General features: G+C 40.7%; 1 protein-coding gene across 4 annotated transcripts in view; it reads right to left on the bottom strand.

Moving 5' to 3' along the window:
* pdcd10a (programmed cell death 10a) overlaps positions 1-25,028 on the bottom strand; it is a 48,627-nt gene that overhangs the window by 5,051 nt on the left and 18,548 nt on the right. For all 4 annotated transcript variants that reach the window (XM_063045828.1, XM_063045830.1, XM_063045827.1 and 1 more), the window contains exons 3-6: positions 15,699-15,752; positions 10,786-10,903; positions 6,522-6,648; positions 154-232 (exon numbers count right to left, since the gene is read on the bottom strand). In XM_063045828.1, coding sequence (XP_062901898.1) covers positions 154-232; positions 6,522-6,648; positions 10,786-10,903; positions 15,699-15,752 — 378 coding nt within the window. The remainder of the gene's footprint in view (positions 1-153; positions 233-6,521; positions 6,649-10,785; positions 10,904-15,698; positions 15,753-25,028) is intronic.

Below are 25,028 nucleotides of genomic sequence, written 5' to 3'. Positions count from 1 at the left end.
TACAGCTTCACAATAATTCTTTTTTTAGAACAAATGTGTTATTCAACTTTTCACCAGAAGAGTTTCATGACAAGGCAAGGACAGCATGAACAAAACACAACAGTATAAGCTGGTAACATTTGTCCTGATAGCTCCCTGTAGACTAATACTCACCCTGCGGTTCTGGTACTGGTATTTTTTGATAACATTGTTCACGGTGTCAAGCAGCTCCTTTATTGCACTGGCAATATCTCTGCAAAGAAAAATCACCACATGGCATCAACAGATCTAAAGGATTTTGTTTCAATTCCACTAAAATGTTTTAACAAAAAGGCATTTTTTATCTGTATCTAATTTGAGGAGTCAGGAAGACATTTACCATTGGTGAGGTAAAGAAAGGACATTTTAAAAGTCACTTAAAAACCCTGAAATTTAAACCCAACAAGTTAATTCAGAACCCTACATGTGCAGAATTTCCAATCTAAGATGCACCATAAAATTATCATTTCTAAAGGTTAGGCACAAGTTTAAATATACAAATAACCCATTGTGAAAAGAGTGATGTCTGGTGAAAAAATAAATCAGGTCAATCAGGTAAATGTGTATTTTGTTTTAGACATGAGAAACCTGAAGTCCAGATGATCCAGGTTTGAGGGAAGAGCCCATGACATGGCATCTGCTGTTGACCTGTTGTGACGGTTGGCAAACAGAAGCAGATCCGTGTCGCACCTCAAGCATCACCAACCTCTCAAAGGACTTCATCACAATGGATGCAAGTGCTACTGGACAATAGTCACTGAGGCAGGTTACTGATATAAATGAAGCCTTCTTGCACCGGTTACCAGTATAACTGAAGTCTGCTTGAAGCAGATGGATAGCTCAGACTGCTAAAGCAAAAGACATAAGTGAATACTCCAACCAGTCGATTAGCACAGGTCTTCAGAACCCAGCCAAGTACATTGTCTGGCTCAGATGCTGTCTGTGGATTCACTATGTTGAAGGATGTTGTCACATTGGCTTCAGAGATTGAAATTACAGGGTCTTAGGGGGCTGTGGGCGATCTTACAAATGCCTCCATATCTAGTTGGTCAAAGTGAGCATAAAAGGCATTGAGCTCACCGGGGAGTGAAACTTATCGTCATATGTCATTTAGTTTCACTTCGTAGGAGGTGATAACATTCAAGCCCTGCTACAACTGTCAAGCATCTTCCTGTGATTCAAGTTTGATCTGGAATTGCTATTTTGCACATGAGATGGTTTTCCAGAGGTCATACCTAGACTTCTTGTATTTTACTTGGTCACCAGACCTGAATGTCACTGATTTAGCCCTCAGATGGATTGTGGGTCTCTTGGTTCATCCAGAACTTCTGGCTGGGGAAGACTCTGAATGATTTTGTTAGGACATATTCATCCACGACTGATTTCTGTGACAACTAAGGCGTATTCGTTCAGATCCTCTGATGAGTCCTTGAACATGGCCCAGTGCACTGATCTGAAGCAATTCTGTAACTGTTGCTCTGCCTCCCGTGACCACATTTACTATACGGGCCAAGCTCTCTCCTTGTTGCTGCCATTAGGAAGATGGTACAGGAGCCTCAGGACCCACACCACCAGGTTCACAAACAGTTATTACCCCTCAAATTCACTTGCCCCATTACTGGACTGCTCCCCATGACCTACGGACTCATTTTCAAGGATTCTTTCTCATGTTTTTGAAATTTATTGCTTATTTATTATTTTTCTTTCTAGACCAAAATGTGATCTAGCTATGTAATGGTCGGCATTCCTAATCATAGGGTGACAGTGGTTGAGTGTGTCGGATTGCTATTGATACAGCTGACAGGTTGATGATAATTGGGCAGATATTTCTTAAAGCAGAACTGATTGAAATCCCCAGCAAAGATTTGAAAGTCATGGGGTAGGCAGTTTCCATTTGCTGATCACAGCACACAATACATTGAGTGTTTGCTTAACAGCTGCCTTTGGTGGTAGGCAAATTCTCAAGGAGAATTCTCTTGGTAAGTAGAATGGATGGGACTTAAACAATGGATTTCCAAGTCAGGAGAACAGGAGTGTGACAGTACAGCTTCACAGGACCACCACAAAGAGTTTATAATAAAACAGACCCCCACTTCTTGCTCTCTTCAAATTGGCTCTCAGATCTGACTACCATATTCAGTGTGTCTGAGGTGAGCTATGCCTGTTAAACTGAATGCAGTAAACCCTCATTCCCTTCGATGCAGCAATCTTGCCCTTAGGTTCTCTGTCTTGTTCTCCATTGACCGTACATTTGCTAACAAGATGCTGGCTAGAGAATTTTATACAGATGTTTTAGTCTGGCTTTGAGTTCCCCTGCCAACCCCTCTTCTGGCCATGGCAATGAACCTTCATCTGCTTAAAGATGCCATGCCTGCATATTGAGAGTCAAGTCTAGTGAGTCATTCAGTTCGTAAATTAGCTAATTCGTTTAGACATTCAAAAAAGTACACTACTTAAAGGGAAATCACCAGCTGCAGGTTGCAGTGATAGTACTTCATAAAAAGTGCACCTACAAGTTTTGTGAGCTGCCCACACAAAACTCACCGTATTGCCAACATCATTTGAATGACTGGTATCACAAAATGTCTACAACTTCAGATTAATCAACATTTGATCCTCAATAGCTTTTAAAATGTTTTAACATAAAACAAACACTGAATAGAAACTATTGCAAGTTATTTACTGCCAGACACAGCAGCCTTACAAAGATTAGTGTATTCATTTGGGTTAGAACAATCATAATCAAAGGAGGATAAGAAAAATCAGTGCTTGCACATCTATCCATTTTACAATTGCACCTCAACAAACTAAACATTCAACAACTCAAATAACCTGTTTTCTTTGAACGTGATACTAAGGAAAGAGAGGGGTTCAGCTGAGTTACGAAGGGAGTAGTTTTTCCACAGAAATCTGTACTGGGAACAAGGTGCACCACTTGAAAGGACATTCAATTTTACAATGGGGTGGGGACTGGGACAATTTGATGAAAGCTACAAAAATACACACATTTGAAGTGTCATTATTAAAATAACTTTTAAGATTTGATCAAAACAGAAATACTGCATACCCCATTTTAAAAAGCTAAGCGTAGTGTAAAAGGATTAGGAATACAGATTCACAGAAACAGAAATTGGGCTAGAACAGAGAAACATCCGGAAAGGTTTAAAATGGAAACTTTGAAGGTCAAAGGATTCCCAGAGATTTTTAAAATATGAAAATATTTGATTTGAGCCAGTAAATCCACATGGACTAGAAGGGGCGAGATGGCCTGTTTCCCTGCTGTAATTGTTATATGGTTAAAATGGAGATCTTCACTTGTGAGAAGAGCTCAAAAGAAAGGTCATATATACAAGTCTCTGTAACTTAAGTCCAGCAAGTATCGCAGTGGATCTGTATCTAAAATCTAAACAATACATCTCCAATTTGGGGGCAAACTATCTGGTGGCAGTTCACAGACACATTAAAAGTTTTACGTGGAGTCAGAAAGAAATATAGGGCGGACTTTAATGTTACACAAAAGAGATATTTTGAGTTAGGAAAAGAATTTTAAAAGTAGAGCAGTTTAGGAAAGAAATTCCATGGCACACCCTCTGGAAATGAAAGGACAACTTCCATTATTAGACTAAGATTAGGCTCTCAGGAGGCCAGGAAATGGATGCCGATACTTTGGGTAATGTGGAGCTGGAAGAAATAAGGAGATAGAACTCAGAATAGTACTGCACATTACAGGCCCTGTGGCCCACAATGTTGTGCCGACCCTTAAACCCTGCCTCCCATATAACCCCCCCACCTTAAATTCCTCCATATACCTGTCTAGTAGTCTCTTAAAATTTCACTAGTGCAGATGCCTCCACCACTGACTCAGGCAGTGCATTCCATGCACCAACCACTGAGTAAAAAAACCTTCTTCTAATATCCCCCTTGAACTTCCCACCCCTTACCTTAAAGCCATGTCCTCCTGTACTGAGCAGTGGTGCCCCGGGGAAGAGGCACTGGCTGTCCATTATCTATCCCTCTTAATATCTTGTACAGCTCTATCATGTCTCCTCTCATCCTCCTTCTCTCCAAAGAGTAAAGCTCCCTTAATCTCTGATCATAATGCATACTCTCTAAACCAGGCAGCATCCTGGTAAATCTCCTCTGTACCCTTTCCAATGCTTCCATATCCTTCCCATAGTGAGGCGACCAGAAACGGACACAGTACTCCAAGTGTGGCCTAACCAGGGTTTTATAGAGCTGCATCATTACCTTGTGACTCTTAAAATCTATCCCTCGGCTTACGAAAGCTAACATCCCATAAGCTTTCTTAACTACCCTATCTACCTCTGAGGCAACTTTCAGGGATCTGTGCACATGTACCCCGAGATTCCTCTGCTCCTCCACGCTACCAAGTATCCTGCCATTTACTTTGTACTCTGCCTTGGAGTTCGTCCTTCCAAAGTGTACCACCTCATATTTCTCCGGGTTGAACTCCATCTGCCACTTCCCAGCCCACTTTTGCATCCTATCAATGTCTCTCTGCAATCTTCCACAATTCTCTACACTATCCACACCACCATCAACCTTTGTGTCGTCTGCAAACTTGCCAACCCACCCTTCTATGCCCACATCCAGGTCATTAATAAAAATCACAAAAAGTAGAGGTCCCAGAACAGATCCTTGTGGGACACCACTAGTCACAACCCTCCAATCCGAATGTACTCCCTCCACCACGACCCTCTGCTTTCTGCAGGCAAGCCAATTTTGAATCCACCTGGCCAAACTTCCCTGGATCCCATGCCTTCTGACTTTCTGAATAAGCCTACCATGTGGAACCTTGTAAAATGCCTTACTAAAATCCATATAGATCACATCCACTGCACTACCCTCATCTATATACCTGGTCACCACCTCAAAGAATTCTATCAGGCTTGTTAGACACGATCTGCCCTTCACAAAGCCATGCTGACTGTCCCTGATCAGACCATGATTCTCTAAATGCCCACAGATCCTATCTCAAAGAATCTTTTCCAACAGCTTTCCCACCACAGACGTAAGGCTCACTGGTCTATAATTACCCGGGCTATCCCTACTACCTTTTTTGAACAAGGGAACAACATTCGCCTCCCTGCAATCCTCTGGTACCATTCCCACGGACAATGAGGACATAAAGATCCTAGCCAGAGGCTCAGCAATCTCTTTCCTCGCCTCGTGGAGCAGCCTGGGGAATATTCCGTCAGGCCCCGGGGATTTATCCATCCTAATATTATCTATGCAGGAATGTGAAGATCAAGGCAAGAGTGTTAAGACTGATGTGTTACTTAATTGCAAACCAATATAGGTCAGAAACTACATATGCAGTGGGTGAATGGTATCTAGCATAATTTTAAATAATAAGCAAAATTAGGAATAATTTACAGAGAAAACATGTAACAATTCATTAACAAAGTATGATGATTTCAGTTACAGATAACCTAAACAAAGTGGTTATCTATATCTGAATTCAGACCAAGAGCACTAAGGATAAGAGTGACTAACCACACAGATCAGTTAGGATGGATGAGGTGATACATCAATATTGACATGGGTTTGAGCTATCTTAGTGTGTTGTAACAGCAGAAACGTAGCTGAAATATTTCAAACATGGAAAACATGGGCATGAATTTGGACAGTATGCACAAGGACAAGAGGGAAGGGAGGTCAGAGATGGGGTGATGATTAGCAAGGATGGGATGATGGGATTAGAAAATCCAGTAGGTAAGGGATTAGTGATTCTATTTTTTCCTGAAGATCATGACATCTTGAGAAGGTACTCTGCCCAAGCATAGAAAACTATCAGCTATTTTGGGAAGCAGAAAGGAACAATGGCATGCAGAGTGAGTGTGAATAGGGTTGAGATGATCTTATGGGCAAGATAGACTCAGAGAAGGCATGAGGGGAGATAGTACAGAAAATTAAAAATGAGAGCTCAGGCCAAATGACTGCAGCAGAAGCAAGCAAGGCAGGAGAGGCACAGGCAGCTGTCCAATGATAGACAAGCTAAATAACTGACCCCTGTGGGACATTATTAGAAATATACACATTCAAAGAAGGATTATAAGACAAACTTCTTGAGGAAAGAAACAGCCTGGGGTTAACAACCCCTGGAACAATGAGCCATTTGAAAGATGGGAATAGGAGAATGCTATCGTTACATTCAGTTCAACCATACTAGCAGAAAAAGGCTAACTTTGTTACATGGCATACCTGTGCAAAAGTTTCTATTCCTTAGAATCTGGGGAGAGCAATGAATACTATTCAGGGGGATCATTCAGCGTGACAACAATGGTTTTAATGGTGTTAGGCCATGTGAAGTACAGGTGCGGCTCTGCAATTTGGCAGTTGCAGAAATGTAATTCTGAGTACAAGAGCAAATGAAAAGAATGATGCACTTACAGGATTAGAATGGGTGGAGAAGAAAATGAAGTTAGTTACACAATGAAATTTTAGGTCAGCCTGACTGACCCGAGATTCACAATACCTACTTGATTGTCTGAAGAAATCGGACCCTATCATTGATCTCATCAGGAATTTTGCTGAGGATATTTTTCAGTGCTCGTGCTTTGTCATTAAGTTCCCGAAATTCTGGTTCTTGCCTGTCGATCATATATTCTATGAATAGAAAACTGTATGCATGAGAAAGAAAGTAGCAGAAATCATTTAGATACTTTTAAATTGGCGCATTTCTCTCAAGGATTTACAAATGAACCACCTTTTGTGCAATATGAGGAATAATATGATTAGAATTTTCATGATACAGGCTTCTGCTGATTCACCGCACTCTGAAGATGCAGTTAGTTCTGACGAAGGGTCTCGGCCTGAAACGTCGACTGTACCTCCTCCTAGAGATGCTGCCTGGCCTGCTGCGTTCACCAGCAACTTTGATGTGTGTTGCTTAAAGCATTTTGTGTCAATTTTCACTTTGGGAGGTGCAAGTAGTGTGCCAGAAATTCGAGTGTGTTGCAAGGGGGGAGTGAGTGTAGTTGCTATTACCAAGGAGAAGGTGCAGAAGATACTGTGGAGGCATTAGTAATGATTGTTCAAGAATCACTAGATTCTGGAATGGTTCCAGAGGACTAGAAAATTGCAAATGTCACTCCGCTCTTTAAGAAAGGAGGGAGGCAGAAGAAAGGATATTAAGGCCAGTTACTCAGGGCTTCAGTGGCTGGAAAGATGCTGGAACCCATTATTAACTATGAGATTTTGAGGTACTTGGAGGCACATGATAGTAGGCCAAAGCCAGCACAGTTTCCTTAAGGGGAAGTCTTACCTGACCAATTCTTTGGAATTCTTTGAGGAAACAACATGCAAGATGGACAAAGGAGAGTCAGTGAATGTTGTTTATTCAGATTTTTTAGAAGACCTTTGACAAGGTGTCACACATAAGGCTGCTTAACAAGGTAACATCCCATGGTATTACATTAACGATATTTGCATGGATAGAAGATTGGCTGACTGACAGGAAACAAAGAATGGAAATAAAGGCAAGTCTTTTTTTAATTGACTTCCAGTGACTAGTGGTGTTCCACAGAGGTCAATCTTGGGACCATTTCTTTTTACATTATATGTCAATGATTTGGATGATGGAATTAGACTATGAGATACAGGAGCAGAAGTAGGCCATTCAGTCCATCGATTCTGCTCTGCAAATTGATGGCCTTGTGGCCAAGTCTGCAGATGATACAAAGGTAGTTGGAGGGGCAGAAAGTGTTGAGGAAGCAGTGAGTATGCAGAAGAACTTAGATTGGGAAAATGGGCCAAGAAGTGGCAGATTGAATATAGTGTAGGGAAGTGTATGGTCATGCACTTTGGTAGAAGGAATAAAGGCATGCTGAAGACTATTTCTAAACAGAGAAAATTCAAAAATCAGAGGTACAAACAGACTTGCGAGTTCTTGTGCAGGATTTCCCAAAGGTTAACTTGCAATTTGAGTTTTTGGTGAGGAATGCAAATGCAATGTTAGCATTCATTTTGAGAGGACTAGAACACAAGAGCAAGGATGTGATGTTAAGGCTTTATAAGGCATTGGTCAGGCCACACTGAGGCCCCTTATCCAAGAAAAGATATGCTGGCATTGGAAAGGGTCCAAAGGAGTTTTACGAGAATGATTTCAGGAATGAAAGGGTTAAAATATGAGAACTGTTTCATGGCTCTGGGCCTGTACTTGTTGGAGTTTTGAAGGATGATTTGAGGTCTAGGACCAGAGGGCACAGCCTCAGAAACAAAGGACATCCATTTAGAATACAGATGAGGAAGAATTTTTTTAGTCAGAGAGTAGTGAATCTGTGGAATTCATTGGCACAGGCAGTTGTGGAGGCCAAGTCACTGAATATATTTAAAGCACAGGTTAATAGGGTCTTGATTAGTTAGGGCATCAAAGGTTACAGGGAATGGGATTGAGGAATAATAAATCAGCCATGCTGGAATAGTGGAGCAGACTCTTGAGCCCAATAGTCTAATTATGCACATGCTTATGGCCTTCCTCACACTCAATTTTTGGCTCCTTCCACTTTCTCAAAACCCAAGGCACCTGCATAGGTCCTAGCTCTGCCTGCCTTTTTGTTGCCTACATGTTACATGGCTTTACTTAGCACTCTCCAACTCCTTCTGTGCTACAGTGATGACTGCATCGGTGCTGCTTCCTGCACCCATGCTGACCTCAATTTAATTTTGCCTCCAAATTCCAACCTGCACTTAAATTCCCTTGGTCCATTTCTGACACCTCTCCTCCTCCCACCCCTTGCTCAATCTCTGTTTTCATTTCTGGAGATCAGGCTGCTTACTGATAGCTTTCATATACTACTGAGTCTCACAGCTTTCTTGAGCTATCTTCCCACCATGTCAATTGCAAAAATGCCATTCCCTTTTCTCAGTTCCTCCATCATGCCACATCTGTTCCCAAAATGAGGCTTTCCTCTCCAGAACATCAGAGATGTTGTCCTTCTTCAACTCCTGATGCCACCCACACCAGCATCTCATTTCCAGGACATCTGCACTCACCCAATCTTCCACTGTTTTAAGAGGGAGAGTTCCTCTTGTCCTTTCCTACCACCCCATGAGCTTCCACATGTAGCACATCTTTCTCTTCAAATAGATCCAGCTACTAAACACATCCTCCCCTCCCCCCACTCACCTCTTCCTTTGGCAACTGTTCTCTCTGTGACTCCCTTGTCCGTTCATTTCTCCCCTCCAGGCACTCATCCATGCCAGCAGAAGTGCTATACCTGCACTTTCACTTTGTCCTTCATTTCTGTTCAGGGCCCTAAACAGTCCTTCCAGCTGAGGCATCACGTCACTTGAGTCTGTTGGGGTTGTGTACTGTATCTGATGCTCCCAGTGTGGGCTCAATGTCAGTGACAAGCAGGATTTCCTGGTGGTTAACCATTTTAATTCCCTTGACCATTCCCATTCCAACATGCCCATGGCCACCTCTACTGACACAAAGAGGCCATTCTCAGGTTAGAGAAGCAACACCTCATATTCCATCTGGGTAGCCTCCAACCTATTGGCATGAACATAGTTCTGTCCAACTTACAGTAATTTCTCCTGCTCCCCCACTCGATTTTTCTCTTTGCCCATTCTAGCTTCCCTCTTACAGCTTCACTTCTTACCTGCCTATCAACTTGCTCTACTGCCCCCCATTCTCCCCTTTCTCCCATGGTCCACTGTTCTGCCTGATCAGATTCCTTCTTCCTCAGCCTTTATCTCTTCCACCTATCATCTCCCAGCTTCTCCCTTAATATGCCTTCCCCACATATTAAACATCCTCCTCAGCTGTTTTAACCCATCACCTTCTAACTTGTACTCCTTCCCTCCCACCACCATCTTATTTTGGCTTCTTTCTCCTTCCTTTGCATTCCTGATAAAGGGTCTTGGCCCAAAGCACTGGCTTGTTATTCCTTTCCTTGGATGCTGCCTGACCTGCTGAATTCTTCCAGTATTTTATGTGGGTTGCTCTGGATTTCCAGCATTTACAGAATCTCTTGTTTACTTGTTCTAGGCTTTACAATTTACAAATTTTCACTTAAAGATTTTTCCAGGAATACCTCCATTTCATAAATGGGAACAGAGGCACACCTTTTATAACTTCTGTTTTGTACCAGAATATTTCAGTTACATCTGCAGATAGTTCACTGAGGTACCTCATGAAAATTCAGACTGCATATGCAAGGCTATTTCCAAAGATTCAATTTAAAGCCATAAAAAACAATGGCTAATGACTGCAATGCTAAGTTTAACTCTTTTCATTACTTTTCAAACTTCTTATACCAGCATTCTTGTACATGTCCATTAACCAGATATTTGCTTACTCATTCGTATAATTAATTTTGTATATAAAGTGAAAAATTGCAAGCATCCCTAAAACCAAAACGTAGCAAATACAAAAATCTTAAATAATTTTTTTTAAGAGATTCACAACAAACTGCAGAGCGGAATAGATTTAACATTTCAGGTCAACTACTTTTCATCAGGAAAGGTTCGACTTAAGGTCCTGACGAAAGATCTGACCCAAAATATTTTCTATTTCTTCTCCACAGATCATACATGACCCAAGTATTTTTAATTTTTTTATTTTTTATAAGACCACTATTTCAGGACATTAGCAAAGCACCTTTTCAGTTTTATAGTCTCATTTAATCAGTTACTCCTTTTACTGCTGTAGATATGAAAATATTATATTGTCATCAATAAATCATAGCTCAAATTTTAAAAATAATTTTGATGTTGGGTGTCTGTTTTGTGTCATACCTTCAACATCGTCACTAGCCATCCGCAGCAATGATTCAGTGAAATTAACTTCCACACAATTTTTTTCCAGAATCTTAGTTATGATGTCTTGAGTGAGACCAGGATTTTCTTTTTCAGCCTAAGTTAGAAGAATTCATGTATTGAAAGAGCATTTCCTGAACATAACTACAAAATTCATGTTTAACCATTCCTGAAAGATGAAAGGCTAAAAATACTTCAATTGCACAAGAAAAAAAGTTATCAAATATTTAAAAAACATCAAATATGCTTTATAGCAGTTCTGTACAAGTTTTTTTTAAATGCAGGTTTTCTTTATGAAGGATATTGTACACTTCCGTCCTACATAATCTAGTCGGTCATTTGCCTATCACTTGGGATCAAATGCTCATATGTTAACCTTTTCATTCCTGGAATCATTCTCTTGAACCTCCTCTGGACCCTCTCCAATAGCAGCACATCTTTCCTTACAGAAGGGAGCCCAAACTAGTTTGTGAAAAGAGCAAAAAGGTCTCAACTTCTTTAAATATTTTGTTTTTGCAAACTAATCATGCAGTTTAGATTACATTATAGAAGCAAAATTGTAGCTCAAGCAAAGATTTAAAAATCATCAGGTAGATTAGAAAGAACAATTATTCCACATAATTCAAGACAATTAATACAGAAATGCATTTAAAACTATACTTCAGCAGATATGTTACCTAAAGAACTGAAAAGGCTCTTTTTGCGACATACCAAATTCTTTATACAGAGGTATCAGAAATATAGCAAAACACAGACATTGAACAATTACATGAACACCTTTCATTTCTGAAACCCACTGTGCTCTTATTCTGCCTCAAAGCTTTCATGTGCAAATGAATAATTTGCAAAATGAGAAAATACTATCCAACCTTTGTCTATTGCTATCCAAACCACTATTTATTCTAAACATACACTTTTCTTTAAAAACATTACAAACGTGTTAGATAATAATAAAACATTAGTCCTTTATCAACTTAACAGTGTCACACCACACCACTGAAAGACATGAAACTAATTCCTGAAGATAATTTACATTCATAAGGATTAGTTTAAATAATCACAGTTGAAGCACTTACATTCTTGTTTAAGTTCTGTAAGCAGTCCCCATGTGTGGTCTCACTAATACCCTATATAACTGAATCATAATCACCCTACTTTTGCATTCAATTCTTCTTGCAATAAACAATTTTGTTAGCTTTGCAAATTTCTTCGTATCTGCATAGATGGCTTCTACAACTCATGCATTAGGACATCCAGATTTCTTTGAATGCTGCAGCCTCTCATATTTCCTGATCTTCACCCGTTAACTTGAACATCAATAACCCTTTACAGCCTCCTTTCGATATATTCATTCACACAATCTGTGTTAGTAGGCAAGTCCATACACTACAGGCTACAAGACTACAAATACAAGATGGAAAAAGACGTGAAAATAAACAAACATGGGAGAAAAAGGAGAAGTAGTATAGAATAAAAAGCCATAGGAGAACAGGTATGCTGAAAGTGACAAACTGCCAATTTTAATACTTTAAATGTTTAGGAATGTATAATTCGTTTAGGTACAGAAGCAATATCCAAAACATGGGTGGACAGCTGCCTTTTAGAAACAGGATCTACGAGGATGAGGCTGTGCAAGAATGAACAAGTTATATCCAGTAATTAATCATTTTCCATTGTTTGAACTTTTAGTTAAAATTGAAATATTTTCAAAATATGCATAGCTCAGATATATAGATTAAGTTGTAAATTGTGTATAATGCAAAGAAAATTAATTCCAAACTTTAATAAAAGAATATTAAAAATATCCTTTACATTAACTGAAATATTTGTCATGGCTGATTTGTGCATCCCACAAACAGCAAGTTCACATGTACATAAAAACCTTCTCCTCCCCTTGGCTCAATAGTACACAAGGAAACAACATTCTTTCCTATACTGTGGTTTTTCCAAAAATTTCTCTTGAAATGTTTGCTTCAAACTTAAAGTTACCTGAATGAGACAGACAGCATAGGGTAGAAATTCTGATTAAAAAGTTCCTCTAATTTACTAGTACTCCCCCCTTTATTGCAATTTTATATAAAAATGAAGCCAATCATTTTGAATTGGTTACTAACAGTAAAATAAAAGCTTCTTTTCCTGAACTTTTAGTATTTGTTCCAACTGAATCTGTCATCCAGGTTAAACATTTAGAAACAAGTTTTTAAATGCTGCAATTTATACAACTGGTATTTCAGTGGTAACCATCGACTTGCATGACTCCAGGTCAGAAACTTCCTCAGATTTCCCAAGTGATGTTATTGTTCCGTTATAGTGACGTCACACACAAGAACATAAAAATAGAATCAGAAGTTGATCAGGTTAGTCACTTGCCTACTCCACTGAGCAAGATCATGGCTGAACATTTACAAAATTCCATTTTCTTTCTACATCTGTATAGCCTACACATTAGTCAAATATGTACGAATCTCAAATAAACACAACTATCAAAAGCCAGTAATATAATTCCAAAGATTACCAGTCTTCAAATGTGAATAAATTAACTTAGTCTTAAATAGATGACACCCTACCCTGAAACCTTGATTGCAGAGTCTGCACTAACCTGCAAAGACAATTTTTTTTAGCATCTGCCTATTCATGGCCATTTTTCAAAAAATATAGCCATGTCATTCAGAGAATGCAGGTCTACACTGCTGGCTCGCTCATCATCGAACTGCCTCTCTATGCTTGGAAACATAGTAAACTTCCCAGCAACATCTCAAAAAATGTTATTTAGTTTAGGAAACCAAACTGTATATAGAATTCTAGCCATGGTTTCCTATAAATTCAACCATAGATCTTTGATACTTAACACAAAAGGTTGGGAAAATAAACAGAAACAAGAATTGGTCATTCACCTGCTTGAGCCAGTTTTGCTTTTCCAATAAGATCATAGTTGATCTTTAAACACTATTAGTAGCCAAAAATGAACAAATCTCAAATTATTAGCACCACCATTGTCCTGTACCAATGCTGTATCTGTAAAATATTCTTTATATTTAGATACCTATTGATCTCTACTTCTGAGTACTCTCAATGATTGACCTTAACCACCCACAGCACTCTTTAGGTGGTAAATTCTAAGATTCACTACACTGAGTGAAGAGATATCTCATCTGTCCTGAAGGGCTGACTCCGTTTGAGATTCTGATTAAAAGACGAAGCTACTTTGTCAGAGCCTGTAAGAATCTGGTAAATTTCAAACTGATCACTTACATTTTCCAAAACTGTATGGGTCTAAGCTGTTTATTCTCTCCTTATAGTAAGAATTCCAATAATTAAATTTATCGACCTGCTTCTATATTACAAGTGCATTATTTCTTAGGCTGAAACTTTTACACAGTATTCCCAGGACAGCCCTGCCAGACCTTTTATGCAAACTCTACAAATGCAAATAATTATTGAACATTGTCCATCTGTGACACTGTGAAAAATGATAAAGAAAGATGTCTACACTAGGGATCCAAGATTCCTGAAGGGGTTGGAACAGTCTTTTCCCAAAAGGGAGCCAGTTTCCTATAGGCAAATAGAGAATTAAGCACAAGGTTCCACAGGAGTATCAAGTTTTTTAATTTCAATTATCTTCACATAAAAGCAATTATGAGCCTCAAATGCTTGAGGAACAAAATAACCCAACCTTGGCAAGATCCAAAGATGCGAAATTCACATTCTAATCTATAGAGCAGACACTTAAATCTACTTGATTTTCAATGTTTTGAGTCAACAGTAATACAAAACTGAATCTTTCCACTTTTGTCCTTTGATTACAGTTTAATGTCAATAGAGAATGTGATAGCCATATCTAGTATGTAGGATGAGATGTACAAATTCTATTTCATTTAGGAGGTAAGAGATTGTGACAGAGTTGGAAATTAATTATTTTTCTTAACAGGATATTACGTTATCACTTTAGTAACATTATGTACCATGTGGTACAAGGCATGGCATTCCTAAACTACAGAATGCAATGCCGAGATTTCCTCAAAAAAAAATGAAAACTTCCCCACAAGCAGCAAGACAATTTGAGAAGCCTACAGCTGAAGACCTAACCATGGGTGCTTAAATAATCAAATCATAAAATATTGCGATATTCCATTCTCAATGTAAATGAGAACTTTGATAGTGCAGGGAATAACTAAATATATTGTGCCTTAAAAACAATCCAAAGCTTAGAAAAACCAAAATCAGATCATTTGCAGGAGAGACAAAAGACCAGTTAAGGTTAGAAACTGAAAATATCATTATGGGACAGAGCACAAGGGGTTCCATTGAAGCAAAATGAATGACAATAGAATGTCAATCTGGCCCTGTGGTATACGCAAACTAACTGATCAACCCTTAAAAACAATTGCCCTCAATTCAATCATCATCATTAGTATGGAATAAAGAATATTAGAGCAATTTTGAAAAGAGATTATCATATTTTCCTCCTTCCATGGTCTTCTGTCCTCTCCTATCAGATTCTGCCATCTTCAGCCCTTTAGATCTTCCATCTATGATCTCTCAATTTCTTACCTCATTCCACCCCCCCACCCATCCACAGATCACCTGACCTGGTTTCACTTATCAACTGCCAGCATTTACTCCATCCCCTCCCCCATCTTAATCTGGCTACTGCTCCCTTCCTTTCCAGTCCTGATGAAGTCTCATCCGGAACTGTTAGTTGTTCATTTCCCTCCACAGATGCTGTCTGACTTAAGTTCCTCTATTACTGTGTATTGCTCAAGATTTGGACAGAAGTATTTTCACTACCACACTATTCTTCAAATTTCTGAAGTTGAACACAAGCTAAACAGCTAGACAAGATGCAGGTTAAAATATAAATTACCATTTTAATTTTTAATTATTAAGCTTACCTTTATAAAAGCTGCTCTGAGAGTTTGTGCAGCAGACAAATTAACTTGTTCCAGCTGTAAAAAAGTGAAGATCTTAGTCAAGTTTGAATCCATTACAACTTTTACATTTCAAAAACACCAACTTAGAAATTGATCTATTCACTTCTGAGAAGTAGTAATGATGAACAAAGAACCTGAAAAAGTATCTTCTGCCAATATTCGCTGTGGAAGTCACCAGCAGCATGCCAGAAATATATAAGATTTGGGCAGCAGTGACTGTAATCACCTCTTCTAAGGTGTTTGGAAAGCTGAAAGGTCTGAAAGTGGCAAGTCACCTACAGACCATGGTTCTGAAAGAGATAGCCTTTCAAGAATCAGTAGATCCAGAAATAGTTCCAGAGCACTGGATAAATCATAAATGTCACTTTACTCCAAGAGAGGAAAGCAAAAAACAGGAAATTCTCATCAGTTAACCTGATTCTCGTCAGTTAACCTGATTTCAGTGGATGGTAAGATTTTAAGGGATGATTTTTTGGATTACTGGAAGCACACAAAAATAGGCTGAAGTCAGTATGATTTCCAGAGGGGATTCATTGAGGAAGAATCCTTTGAGCAAGATAGACAAAGGAGAGTCAGTGATATTGTTTACTTGGAATTTCAGAAGGCCTTTGAAAAGGTGCTCCACATGAGGCTATTGAATAAGTTAGGAGACCACAGTATTACAGGAAAGGTACAGCACGGATAGAAGATTGGCTGACTGGCAATAGGTTAACAGTGGGAATTAAGTTGGCCTTTTCCAGTTGGCCGCTGGTGACAAATGGTGTTCTGTATAGGTCAGTGTTGAGACTGTGTGTGGATGAAGGAATTAATGGCTTTATGGTTAAGCTTGTGAATGATACAAAGAGCCATGGGGGGGGGGCGCCTCTCTGCGGGTAGGGTTGGAAGCAGGGAATCCGTTGAAGAAATTGGATAGTGTTGAAAATGGGCCAAGTAATTAAAGTTATTCATTTCAAGATGGTGCTGGTGACCCATGGCATGTTGCAGGCTGCTTACAAAGTTTCTAAATATACTTCTGAAATACACTTACTGCAACCTGCAGCTTGCAATTTCCCCTTTCAGCAACGTATATTTGAACCATCTGAAAAGAACTAGTGATATTAAGATCTTTGAGTCATAGAAAATTACAGCACAGAAAAAGGCCACTTGGCCCTTCTAGTCTGTGCCGAACTATTTAAAATGCCTAGTCCCATCAACCCGCACCTGGAACATAGCCCTCCATACCACTCCCATCCATATACAAATCGCTCGAGCGCCAAAATCAAAATTGCACCCACCACTTGTGGCCTTTAAACATTTCACCTTTCACCCTTAACCCAAGACCTCTAGATGTAGTCTCACCAAATCTTAGAGGAAAACGCCTGCTCGCATTTACCTTATCTATACCCCTCAATTTTGAATACCTCTATCAATTCTCCTCTCAATTTTCAACATTTTAGGAAATAGAGTCCAAACCTATTCAATCTTTCCATATAACTCACATTCTCCAGTCCCAGCAACATCCTTGTAAATTTTCTCAGTGCTCTTTCAGCCTTGTTTACATCTTTCCTGTAGCTAGGTGATCAAAACTGCACACAATACTCCAAATTAGGCCTCACCAACATCTTATATAACTTCAACATAACATCCCATTTCCTGCACTCAATACATTGATTTATGAAGGCCAATATGCCAGAAGCAGTCTTTACGATCCTATTACATGTGATGCCACTTTCAACAAATTATGGACCTGTATTCCCAGATCCCTTTCTTCTACCACACTCCTCAGTGCCCCAGTGCTCACTGTGCAAGTCTGACCCTGGTTGGTCCTCCCAAAATGCACCACCTCACACTTGTTTCCATTAACTTCCATCTGTCATTTTTCAACCCACTTTTCCAGTTAGTCTAGATCCCACTGCCAGCTGTTATAACCAATATTTAAACCAATTTACTACCTCATCTTGAACATCAAGCAACTGAACCTTCTTGACCAACCTGCCATGCCAGATCTTGTCAAATGCCTTGCTGAAGTCCATGTAGAAAACATCCACTGCCTTGTCTTCCCCTTTCCTAACTTCTTTGAAAAACTCTGGTGGTTAGACAACATACCACACACAAAACCACGTGACTATCCCTATTCAGACTGTCTCTCCAAATACTCAAAAATACTCATACTGGACATGTCAGTCCATGGCCACCTCTACTGTCGCAATGAGGCTACACTCAGGTTGGACAGCAACACCTCATTTTCCATCTGGAAAGCCTCCAACCTGATTACATAAACATTAATTTCTCAAACTTACGTAATGCCCCCCCCCACCTCATCCCCGCCTGGTGCTCCTCCCCCTTTTCTTTCTTCCATAGCCTTCTGTCCTCTATCAGAGTCCCCCTTCTTCAGCCATTTATTTCCTTCAACCCCCCAGCTCTTTACTTCACTCCTCCCCACATTTCACCTAATCACCTCATTTTTTTCCCTCTCCTCTCGCCACTTTCTTACTCAACTCATTTTCCCCTAGTCCTGATGAAGGGTCTTGGCCCAAATCCATAGATGCCATTTGCCTGCAGTGTGCATGCTGCTTGGATTTCCAGCATCTGCAGTTATCTCCCTGAGGATACCACCTAATTATTTTCCCCACTACTGATATCATGCTCACCAGTCTATAATTTCTTATTCTTAGAGCCTTTCTTAAACAGCAGAACAACATTATTTATCCTCCAGTCCTCTGGTACCACACCTCTTGCTAGGGATGATTTAAATATATGTGCTAGGGGCACTCTTGATTTCTGTGCTTGCCTCCCAGAAGGTCCAAGGAAACACTGTCAGACCCTGGGGATTAACCCATCCTAATTTGCCTCAAGGCAGTAAACACCACCTTCTCTGTAATCTGTATACAATCCTTGACCTCACTGTCGATTTGCCTCACTTGTATAGACAGCATCCATCTCCCTAGTAAATACAGATGCAAAAATCCATTTAAGATCTCCCCCTTCTCTCTTTTGGCTCTACACATCTTGCATTGCAATACACTCAATGCAGATTATTAGACCAACCATGCTCAACCTTTTGATTACTGAATGTCTCCACAACCACTTCACTATCTGTTCTGGCAGTATGGTTCCAATCCCCCTGCAGCTCTAGTTTAACACACTCCCCCAAACCCTGTACTTTCAAACCACCCCACTAAGATATTAGTCCCCCTCTAGTTTAGGTGCAGTGTCTTCTGTGCAAGTCTCACCTTCCCTGGAAGATAGCCCAATGATCCAAAAATCTGATGCCCTCCTTCTGACACCAACTCCTTAGCCACAAGTTAAAGAGGGGGAGAAGAGGCAAGTTCCCCAACTAACAAATCCCCTATCACAACTTACCTCTTCTCCCCCTCTTTCCTTCTGAGTCACAGAGGAAGACCACTGATTTTCCTCTGCTAGTTTATCCCCAGAACAGTATCCTTATATGGGAGGCAGGGTTTGAGGGTTGGCGCAACATTGTGGGCCAAAGGGCCTGTACTGCGCTGTACTATTCTATGTTCAAAGTGGTATACCAGTTGTTGAAGGGGATGGTGACAGGAGTACTCTGCACTAGCTGTTAAACCTTTTTCACCCTCTTGACCATCACCCATTTTCCTGTGTCCTGAATCTTGGGTGTAACTATCTCTCTATATGTCCTTGTCTACCACCCTCTCAGCCTCCTGAATGATCTGGAGTTCATCCAGTTCCAAGTCCTTAATGCGGAGTGTTAAAAGCTGCAGCTGGATGCACGTCTCACAGGTGAAATCAGAGATACAGAGGTCTTCCTAGCTTCCTACATTTCATAAGAACAGCACCTTTAAGCACCTGAAGGTACATCACCATAGCCAGAAGAGAGCGAGGGGAAGACTCCACGCCAGGCTGAAATGCCCAGCAATGAAAGTTCCTCTTTCCAGCATCTTGTTAGCAAATGTAGTCGCTAGAGAACAAGACTGAAGACAAAATAGCTGTATCAAAGGGAACTGAGGAATTGCTGCATTGTGTTTCACGGAGACCAGGCTCACTCTGAACATGCTGGATTTGGTGATCAGACCAGAGGGCTTCTCGATACACAGGATGGACTGAACTGCTGATTTAGAGAAGCCAAAGGGTGCGTGGAGGGGTTCTGTGTTTCATGATAAACTGTGGTACTCAGATGCAGCAGTCTTGGTTTTGTTGCACCCTTATTTCCCCAAACTAGAACATCCAACAACTAAGAGCTGACTGCTCTATTTACCAAGAGTTCTCTTTTGTGATTCTGACCGCAGTATATATATTGCTAAAAACCAACGTTAACCAGGCACTCAAGATAGAGAACGCTGCCAGCACCAAACAAGATTTTTGTCCACCCCAAATCATCTCAAATTATAGTCAGAGACTTCAATCAGGCTTGTTTGAAGAAATCTTTGCCTAATGAACATCAGCATATAACCTGCAGCACACTAGACTACTACAATACTACGATCAAGAAAGTCTACCGTTCCGTGCCTAAACCACATTTCAAGAAATCTGATCACTTGGCTGTCCTTCTTTCAAATGCATACAAAGAGATGCTAATGAGCAAGGCTCCAGAAGTAACAACAACAAAAGTGGTCGCAAGAGTGGCTACAGTATTGCCTACAGTGTTGACTCAAATTATCTGAATGAATACACTATGGTTGTTATAGACCTCATTAAAGCAGTCGTGGATGAGTGTGTCACCACAAAATCATTGATTCTTCCTCAACTAGAAGCCCTGGATGAACCGTGAGATATACAACCCGCTGATGGCCAGATCAGTGGATACAAGAAGTCCAGGTATGATCTCCAGAAAGCCATCTCACATGCAAAGTGACAATTCTGCAAACTTGAGTCACTGAGGGATGCTAGACAGCTGTGGCATTGCTTGAATACAATTACCACTTACAAAAGTGAAACCAAACAATGCAGGTGACAAGAAGGCTCAATTCCCAGATGAGCTCAATGCCTTTTGTGCTTGTCTTGACCATCAAAACAAAGAAAAACATTCAAAAACTCCCAGACTTCCTAATGACTCTAATTTCAGAGTGAGGCTGACGGCAGAGTAGCCTTCAGGTGGGTGAACCCGCTGCATAGGTGGGGTACCTGGCCGAGTACTAAAGATCTGTGCTGATTAGCCAGCTGGTGTGTTCACCAATCTTTAACCTCTCACTTCAGCAATCTGAAGAGCCCACCTGTTTCCAGCAGACTTCAGTTATACCGGTGCCTAAGAAGAACATGGTAGCCTGCCTCAATGACTATCAACCAGTAGCTCACACCCACTGTGATGAAGTCTACTGAGAGGTTGGTGATGAAACACATCAACTCCGGCCTGGAAAGTGATTTGGATTCACTTCAATTTGCCTCCCAGCACAACAGATCCACAGCAAATGCTCTTCACTCAACTCTGGAACACGTGGACACCAAATATTGGGATGCCCCTTATCGACTATAGCTTGGTATTCAATACCATAATCCCCTCAGAACTAACCAATAAGCTTCAAGACCTTGGTTCGATAACTCCTTGGGCAACTGGATCCTCAATTTCCTCACTTACAAACCCCAGTCAGTTCAGATTGGCGACAACATCCCCTCCACAATCTCCATCAGTACAGATATACTTAGCCCCCCTGCTCTACTCATTTTATAGTCATAGTCATACTTTATTGATCCTGGGGGAAATTGGTTAAAAATACTTACGACTATGAGGCTAAGCACAGCTCCAATGCCATATTTGAGTTTGCTGATGACACCACTGTTGTAGGGCGAATCAAAGGTCGTGATGAATCAGCAATGTAGCATGGAGATTGAAAATCAAATTGAGTAATGCCACTACAATAACCTCTCAATGCCAGCAAGATCAAGGAGCTTCAGGAGGAGGAAACCAGAGGATCATAAGCCAATACTCATTGGGATTTAATGGTGGAGAGGGTCAGCAACTATTTGGGCCCACATCCAAGGAAGGATGTGCTGAAATTGGAAAGTCCAGAGGTAGTTTATTAGAATGATCCCAGGGATAAAAAGGTTAATTTATAAAGAAGATTTGGTAGCTCTCAGCTTGTACTCTTTGGAGTTTAGAAGGACGAGGAGGGAATCTTATTGAGAGCTTCCAAATATTGAAAGGCTTGAATAGTCGACATTGAGAGGATGTTTCCAGTAATCGGAGTCTAGGACCAGAGGACACAGGCTCAAAATACAAGCTATCTCCTTCCAACAATTATGATATTGTAGCAATTACTGAAATTTAGTTGCAGGAGGGGCAGGAATAGCAGCTCAATATTCCAGGATTCCATTGCTTTAAATGTGACAGGGAGGGATCAAAAGGGGAAGGGATGGCAGGGTGGCATTACCAGTCAAGTAAAATGTCACACCAGAATGCAAAAAGGATAGACTGGAGAGCTCTTCTACTGCGGAAGAGGTTGAAACTGAGCAATAAGAAAGGGATGACTGCATTAATGGGATTATATTATAGACCACTCAATGGTCCATTGGATTCAGAGAAGCAAATTTGTACAGTAATCACAGAACATTGCAAGAAACATAAGCTTGTGATAGTAGGTGATTTTAAACTTTTCACATATTGACGAGACTCCATACTGTAAGAGTAGATGGGATAATGCTTGTCAAATGTGCTCAGTAAAGTTTCCGTAATCAGTACACAGATATTAGAAACTACAATGTGATACTAGATCTCCTAGTAGGGAATGACACAACGCAGATGGGAGATGTTTGTGTAGGGGAACACTTTGCATCGAGTAATCATAATACGATTAATTTCAAAATTATGGAGAAAGATAGGACTGGTTCTCGGGTTGAGATTCTAAACTGGAGAAAGGCCAATTTTGATGGCATCAGAAAGGAGCTCGCAAGATCGGGGCAGGTTGTTTTCTAGCAAGGCTGTACTTAGTAAGAGGGAGGCCTTCAAACGTGGAATTTTGAGAATATAGAGTTTGTATGTTCCTGTTCAGAATAAAAGAGTAGGATAACAGGTTCAAAGAACCTTTGTTATTGAGGCCCTGGTTTAAGAAAAAGGAGGGCATACAGGAATAGTCAGGAAAGAGCAAATGAGGTACACAAGTATAAGAAATGCAAGAGAACACAAGGAAATTTTGAGTTGCTTTAGCAGACAAGGTGAAAGAAAATCGCAAGGGCTTCTACAGATATATTAAGAAACAGCTTAGCAAGGGACAAAATAGGTCCTCAAGAAGATTAGTGTGGTCACCTATGCTTGGAGCCCAATGTGACAGGTGAAGATCTTAAATGGATTCTTTTTGTAAGGGTATTTACTTGGGAGATGGACTGTTTATAGAAGCGAGGCAAAACAGCAAAGGGGCCATGGACTGTATACAGATGACAGAGGAAGGGGTGTTTGATGTCTTGAGGAAAATTAGGATGGATAAATCCTCAGGGCCTAATAAGGTGTTCCCTCGTACCCTGCGGCAGGCGAGTTGCAGGGGCTTTTGTCGAGGCATTTAAATTATCCTTCACCACGGGTGAAAAGTCAGAGAACTGCAGGGTCGGAAATGTTGTTCTTTTGTTTTAAAAAAGGCTGTAGGAACAAGCCAGGAAATCGTAAGCCAGTGAGCCTGACATCAGTAATGCGAATGTTATTAGAAGGTATTCTAAGACTGGATATATGAGGATTTGGATAGACAGGGACTGATTTGGAATAGTCAGCATGGCTTTGTGTGGTAGGTCGTGTCTAATCAATCTTGTAGAGTTTTTCAAGGAAGATACCAGGAAAGTTGAAGGCGGCAAGATAGTGGATGCTGTCTACGTGGACTTTGGCAATGCATTTGACAAGGTCTCACATGGGAAGTTGGTCAAGAAGTTTCAGTCACTTGGCATTCAAGATGAGGTAGTAAATTGGATTAGACATTGACTTCACAGGAAAAGCCAGAGAGTGATAGTAGATGGTTGCCTCTGACTTTTACTTGTGGTGTGCGGCAGGGATCGGTGCTGGGTCCTTTGTTGTTTGTCATCTACATCAGCAATCTAGATGATAATGTGGTAAACTGGATAAGCAGATTTATGAATGACACCAAGATTGGAGGATTAGTAGACAGAGAAACCAACTATCAAAGCTTGCAGAAGGACCTGGATTAGCCGGAAAAAAGGCATGTGGAATTTAACGCAGACAAGTGTGAGCTGTTGCATTTTGGGAGGACAGACCAAGGTACGACTTGCATGGTGAGTAGCAAGGCACTGAGAAGTGTGGTAGAACAAAGCGATCTGGAAATATAGGTCCATAATTCCTTGAAAATAGCATCACAGGTAGATAGGGCTGTAAAGAAAGCTTATGGCACAATGACCTTCATAAATCAAAGTATTTAGTACAGGAGTGCGGATTTAGTGACCTACCTACACAGAAGATACAAATAAAATTGAAAGGGGGTCATCAAGGGAATGGCAGCGTAAGGAAAAGGTCTCTCGACAAAAAAGGTAAACTGCCCCAAAGTCGAATTTAGACAAATACTTAATATTGCATAACTATATTAATAAAAGGGGCAAGGATGATGTCTAAGAACAAGATTAAAAAGTCCGCTCCAAAGGCTGATAAACACAAAGAGACGCGGCAAGGCGACAGGCCTAGCTCCCCCACAGCAAGCCAGGACGGAGATAATGAGGGGGAATCGGTGACTCTGTCTTTGATTCTCGGAGAGATACGCGAGTTCCGACAAGATAACAGCAAACAGCTGGAAGATATTAAAGGAGAAATAGTAAAAACTAACTCGTGGATAGATGAAGCCGAAGCGAGGATTGTTGGAGTTGAAGAGAAGCTACAAAACGCTGAGGAAGTGATAGCAGAAATGCTGAAGCTGTAAGACCAGCTCCAGTGGAAACTAATAGATGAAGAAGGCCACTCAAGAAGGGAAAATGTGAGGATTTACGGAGTTCCCGAAGGAACTGAAGGTAAACCCGGATTGATGATTCCCTTCGTGAAGAAGCTGCTTAGACAGAACCTTGATATACCGGCCGCAAAAGACCTACAGATAGAAAGGGCTCACCGCGCGTTGGCACCACAGCCTCCGGCAGGCGCCCAGACCAGATCGATTCTGGTCAGATATTTTCAGTTACAGAACGAAGGAAGAGGTGCTCAAACGGGCATGGCAAAAGAAAGGTTTCATGTTGAACAACTTTAAAATCAGTTTAGACCACGACTACGCACCGGGGATTCTTGCCAGACGGAAGGAATATACGGAAACACGGAGGGTCCTGAAGGAAAACAACATCAGATTCCAGACCCTGTATCCAGCTCAGCTGAGAGTCTTTTATGATAAAGGGACAAAAACTTACGCTACGGTGGAGGAGGCA

Source organism: Mobula hypostoma, chromosome 4 (assembly GCF_963921235.1).
Source record: "Mobula hypostoma chromosome 4, sMobHyp1.1, whole genome shotgun sequence".
NCBI lineage: Eukaryota > Metazoa > Chordata > Chondrichthyes > Myliobatiformes > Myliobatidae > Mobula > Mobula hypostoma.
The sequence above is the reverse complement of the archived record's forward strand: the minus strand, read 5'-3'. Positions and strand labels throughout refer to the sequence as shown.